We start from the raw sequence: 5,181 nt of genomic DNA on the forward strand, positions 1-5,181 counted from the left end.
TCCTTTACTGGCTTTTGTTGTAATTATAAAGTTTTTTTAATTACGAATAAAATTTTTTACTCTCCTTATTTTAAATTAACATAACATAATATATCCACAAAAATTTTATATTATATAGACTACACAAAAATTCTAATTATATATTTTATTATTTTTATAAATCATTTTAAACTTTTATTTAAATTAATAAAATTATAAATTTCTTTAAAAAATTATAAATTAGTTTATTTTATTTTTTATCTCACTTCTCTATTTATTATTGCACGGATTGAGGATAGTTACAGCTTTTTTACATGATACCTTTTAATATGTAGAGAGAGATTGTTCATAATAATAATTTTTTTTTTTTTTAATATAGTTGATCCTGATATCAGGTAATATGACTTTAGTCACTATACAAAGTCATGTTAAATTTTTATTTCTTACTTTTTATTTTTTATATAATTAAATTATTTAATATTTATATGAAAAATATAATATTATTTAAATATTTTCATATAATTTAAATAAAATTTATATAATTAAATTATAATTCAAAATAAATCTAGTTTAGATAAAAATTTACCAAGTATCTCTCAACAACTACATTTCCTCGTAGGCTTTTCAATAACTCTGACATCACATGCAAATTACTTGCTAGAATTACCCTGAAATCATCCATTTGTAATCCTAACTCGTTACATATCTTCTACCTATTCAACACTTGACATGGGAAGGAGACTTCAATGTCCATTAGAGGAGTCTGTTCATTCTCTCACACCAAGCGACTCCATTTACCTCCCTCACATTTACCATTAGAAATCTATACTTGTGGTCTCCTCTGTTCATCACCAGCCATATGCTGATGAGCCCATTAGGTCTAACTGCACTTCCTTCCAAGTATCTTCGCAAATCATCCTTCTCCTTGCAAATTTTTTGTACGCATGCAAGACTCTTCTCTCTCTTCCATTGACATTGAATAAGTAACCCTCATCTATAGATTTACTAAGGCATGCAGACAAAATTTGGAATAGAGCCTGCACGTTAAGACAATCGACTTGGCTTGCTCCAAGTCTACAAACTGTGAGGATCGAATATATAATACTTTTAATTTCTATGTTTCCACTATTTAATTTGACTTGTTGGAGTGGGATTTTGTAGGTTATAAGTTTTCTTTTCCTTATGATAACACAATTCAAAATAAAAAATTCTTGTGTAAACTCCGTTTATTATGAACTCAAAGATACAAATATATGAAACTTATATATTTAATAGATGGATTTAATTATATATTTTATATCTTGAGTCTGAGTTGTAAAGAAGAAAAATTCAAAAAGAATATTAAAGTTCCTAGCTCATATTCATTGCACATAATTATAGAGTTAAATTTTAAATTTTTTATGAACTGAAAAATTTTTTTATTAAAACTGTTAAAAAAAAATCAAAATTTTAGAATTTTGATATTATTATCCTTATATCATAACAAAATTAATGAATTACAGAATTAATGCTATTAAAATTTGAATTCTTAGACACATACATAACCTATTTTCAATCACTGCTTACCTTAATGCATAAGAGTTTAAAATCATATATATATATATATATATATATATATATATATATATAGGATTGATCGTGAACATCATCTATCAATTCACTTTAAAAAAAAATTATGCAAAAATAGTAATTATTCTTTTTATTTTTATTTTTATTTTTATATGATAAACTTAGATTGTTTTTAGCTAAAAATTAATTTTTAATTTTGTAAATTTAAAATTTTATAAAATTTATTATTTTAAATATTGTAATTTTTTTGACATAACATATATATATATATATATATATATATATATATATATATATATATATATATATATATATATATATATATATATATATAGGATTGATCGTGAACATCATCTATCAATTCACTTTAAAAAAAAATTATGTAAAAATAGTAATTATTCTTTTTATTTTTATTTTTATTTTTATATGATAAACTTAGATTGTTTTTAGCTAAAAATTAATTTTTAATTTTGTAAATTTAAAATTTTATAAAATTTATTATTTTAAATATTGTAATTTTTTTGACATAATATATATATATATATATGGAATATAAAATAAAAAAAAATGTTAACCATTGCAGGTTTTGTTTGGCGTCAGTTGAATCTTCAATGTGAACAAAGTCACCTCAGAGAATGACAATCTCTCCCATTATAGCCGTCAAAAAGTCAAGGTCAATACTCAGTTTCTTTTTGTTTGCGAGTTACTGTTAACCGTCCATCCTTGATAGTTGAATTTACATTTGTAACCATAGATGAGTTCACAGCATATTTTCATCGACGCTAAAAAAGGTGAAAAAAAATGGAATTCGTAGGCACAAGCTTGGGTGCGTTTTGGCCTTCTTCTATCCTAAAATGTGTTTTTCTTGATTTCGGTAACCACAGTATGCTTCCAACCTGCTCATTATCTCACTAAAATGTGAAATGAGACTGATAGGTTTGCTCTTATGCAATTCAAAGCCAAGATAAGCAATGATCCAAATGACGTCCTCAGCTCATTGAATGACTCTGTCCACTTCTGCAAATGGCAAGGTGTTACTTGTGGCTCCAAACATCATAGAGTTACGTCTCTAAATCTGCAGGGGTTGAGCTTGCAGGCAACATATCTCCACATGCAGGGAATCTCACCTTCTTGAGGTTTCTCAGCCTTGGTGGCAACAGATTCCATGGAGAAATTCCTCGAGAAGTTGGTCACCTCTTTAGATTGAGATTTTATCAACCTGACGAATAACCAGTTGAGTGGTGAAATTCAAGGTGGCATTAGCAATTGCTCAGAGCTTGCCAACTGCAGCAATCTGCAACAATTATATTTTGATGGAAACAATTTTGGTGGTGAATTACCTAGCTCCATTGGCAATATGTCTAACCTTGTCCAATTAGGCCTAGAACGAAATCCAAAATCAGGAACAATCCCAGAAGAGGTAGGGAATCTTGTAAATCTGTATCGATTAGATATGGATGGAAACCTTTTTCCTGGTAGTATCCCCATTTCTTTTGGAAAGCGGCAAAAGCTGGAAAGGCTAACCTTAAATCACAATCTACTTTCTAGAGAAATCCCAGTGTTCCTAGGTAACATCACCAAGCTATATTGGCTTCAGTTAGAAGGAAACAAATTCGAAGGAAATATAACTCCAAGTCTTGATATCTGTCGAAACCTTCGAATTTAGAAGGAAACAAACCAAGGAAATATAACTTCAAGAAATAAATTGAAGGGCAGCATACCCGAACAAATCCTTGGCCTTTCTTTTCTATCAGCAACTCTTAAATTATCACAGAACTCATTGACAGGTCCTTCACACCCAGAAGCTGACAACTTGAAAAGTATTAATGCATTTGATGTCTCAGAGAACATACTCTGTGGGGAAATTCCTAAGACAATACGCGATTGTTCAAAGCTAGAAATCCTTAACATGCATGGTAACTTCCTGCAGGGAAACTTCCTGCAGGGACCCATTCCCTCATCTTTCGTTTCTTCGAAAGGTCTCCAACGAATAGATCTGTCCAGAAACAACTTGTCAGGAAATATTACAAATGAGAAGCTAATCTTCTTGCAATATTTGAATCTTTCTTTCAATAATTTTGAGGGTGAGGTACCAAAAACAGGAGTTTTTAGCAATGCAAGCGCATTTTCGCTTATTGGAAATAGAAATCTTTGTGGAGGTATCCCAGAATTGCAGCTACCAGAATGCCCTGGCAAAGAAGAGAAACACAGAAAGCCTTCCATTGTTACAATCCTCGCCACAACCATCAGTTCAATTCTGTTTGTCATGATAGTGATGTCCTTATGTGTTTTCTATTGGCAAAAGTCAAGAAAGAGTCCAATTTTCTCACCTTTCACAGTGGATAAGCTTCCTCAAATTTCATACAAGGAACTCTTGCAAGCAACTAGCGGATTCTCTTCAGAAAACTTAATTGGACAAGGCAGTTTTGGCTCAGTATATAAAGTAATTCTTCAACAGCTAGGAGAATGTTTTGTGGCTGTAAGGGTGCTCAATCTTCCGCAACATGGAGCTTCCAAGAGCTTCATTGCTGAGTGCAAAGCATTGAAAATCATCAAGCATCGAAATCTGGTTAAAAGCTTGACATACTGCAACAGCATTGATTTCAAAGGCAACAATTTCAAAGCTTTAGTATATACATTTATGGAAAATGGCAGTTTGGAAATGTGGTTGCATCCAGAGGGAAATGGTTATAGTCAGAGAAATAAATTAATCTTTTTTCGAAGACTATGCATTGCCATTGATGTGGCTTCTGTATTGCATCATCTTCATGACCATTGTGGAATGCAAATCGTTCATTGTGACTTGAAGCCGAGCAATATTCTTCTTTACAATAACATGACTGCTCATGTTGGTGACTTTGGATTAGCAAGGCTCATTTTTTAAAGCACCATCAATCCTTCTCAAAGCCAAAATTTCTCAACAGGGTTAAAGGGAACAATTGGCTACATGGCTCCAGGTAATATTTTCCACACTACTTTTTCTTTTGTTAAATTACTGCATGAATCAGAATGGCATGGCATATGCAGGATGAGGGCGAAACAGTCTGAGACCCCTGAACTTTGCTTGTGTTAAGCCCCTGAACTTTTTTTGCTCCACATTAAGCCCTCAACCTTTTATTAAAATTCACATCAAATACTAAAGATGAATGCCAGATTCTTTTATAGATATACAGAATAGTAATTGTACAGTCTTGATCACATTTTAATATAATTGGAGATGTATGAATTGCTGAATATGGAGTAGGCAGCAATGTGACAACCTACAGAGACGTGTATAGCTTTGGAATACTTTTCTTACAGATGTTCACAGGAAAGTGACCAACTCATGAAGTTTTTATAGATGGCTTAGATCTCCACAACTTTGTTGAGGATAAGCTCCCAGGACAAGTCAAGCAGGTTGTGGATCCCACATTATTCACTCTAGGAGAAGTGGGGGAAGCTAGAGTAGCAGCAGAAAATATGGATGATGAAAGTATTGAAGATAGTGTACAAGAATGTGTTGTATCAGTCCTTCAAATTGGAGTCGCATGCTCTGCAGTAGTGCCACAAGATAGAATGAATATGACGGATGTTAGAAAGTGATGGTTGTCGAATCCGCCAGAAATTAAACTAACTGAAATCACTGATTATGAA

At 31.6% G+C, this 5,181-nt stretch overlaps 1 protein-coding gene across 1 annotated transcript; it reads left to right on the forward strand.

Annotated features, from left to right (window-relative positions):
* The first annotated feature begins 2,302 nt into the window (after positions 1-2,302).
* Positions 2,303-4,432, forward strand: LOC131173076 (putative receptor-like protein kinase At3g47110). Its single transcript, XM_058134725.1, has 4 exons — positions 2,303-2,339; positions 2,630-2,733; positions 2,783-3,116; positions 3,336-4,432. The coding sequence occupies exons 1-4, from the start codon at positions 2,303-2,305 to the stop codon at positions 4,430-4,432; spliced, it is 1,572 nt and encodes a 523-aa protein (XP_057990708.1).
* The last annotated feature ends 749 nt before the right edge of the window (positions 4,433-5,181 follow it).

This window comes from Hevea brasiliensis, chromosome 14 (assembly GCF_030052815.1).
Source record: "Hevea brasiliensis isolate MT/VB/25A 57/8 chromosome 14, ASM3005281v1, whole genome shotgun sequence".
NCBI classification, from domain to species: Eukaryota; Viridiplantae; Streptophyta; class Magnoliopsida; order Malpighiales; family Euphorbiaceae; genus Hevea; species Hevea brasiliensis.

Coding starts and splice junctions, on each gene's coding strand:
- LOC131173076 (XM_058134725.1), top strand. CDS start 2,303: ATGAGTTCACAGCATATTTTCATCGACGCTAAAAAAG. Junction 2,340..2,629: donor TTTCATCGACGCTAAAAAAG/GTGAAAAAAAAT, acceptor CTAAATCTGCAG/GGGTTGAGCTTGCAGGCAAC. Junction 2,734..2,782: donor ATGGAGAAATTCCTCGAGAA/GTTGGTCACCTC, acceptor ACGAATAACCAG/TTGAGTGGTGAAATTCAAGG.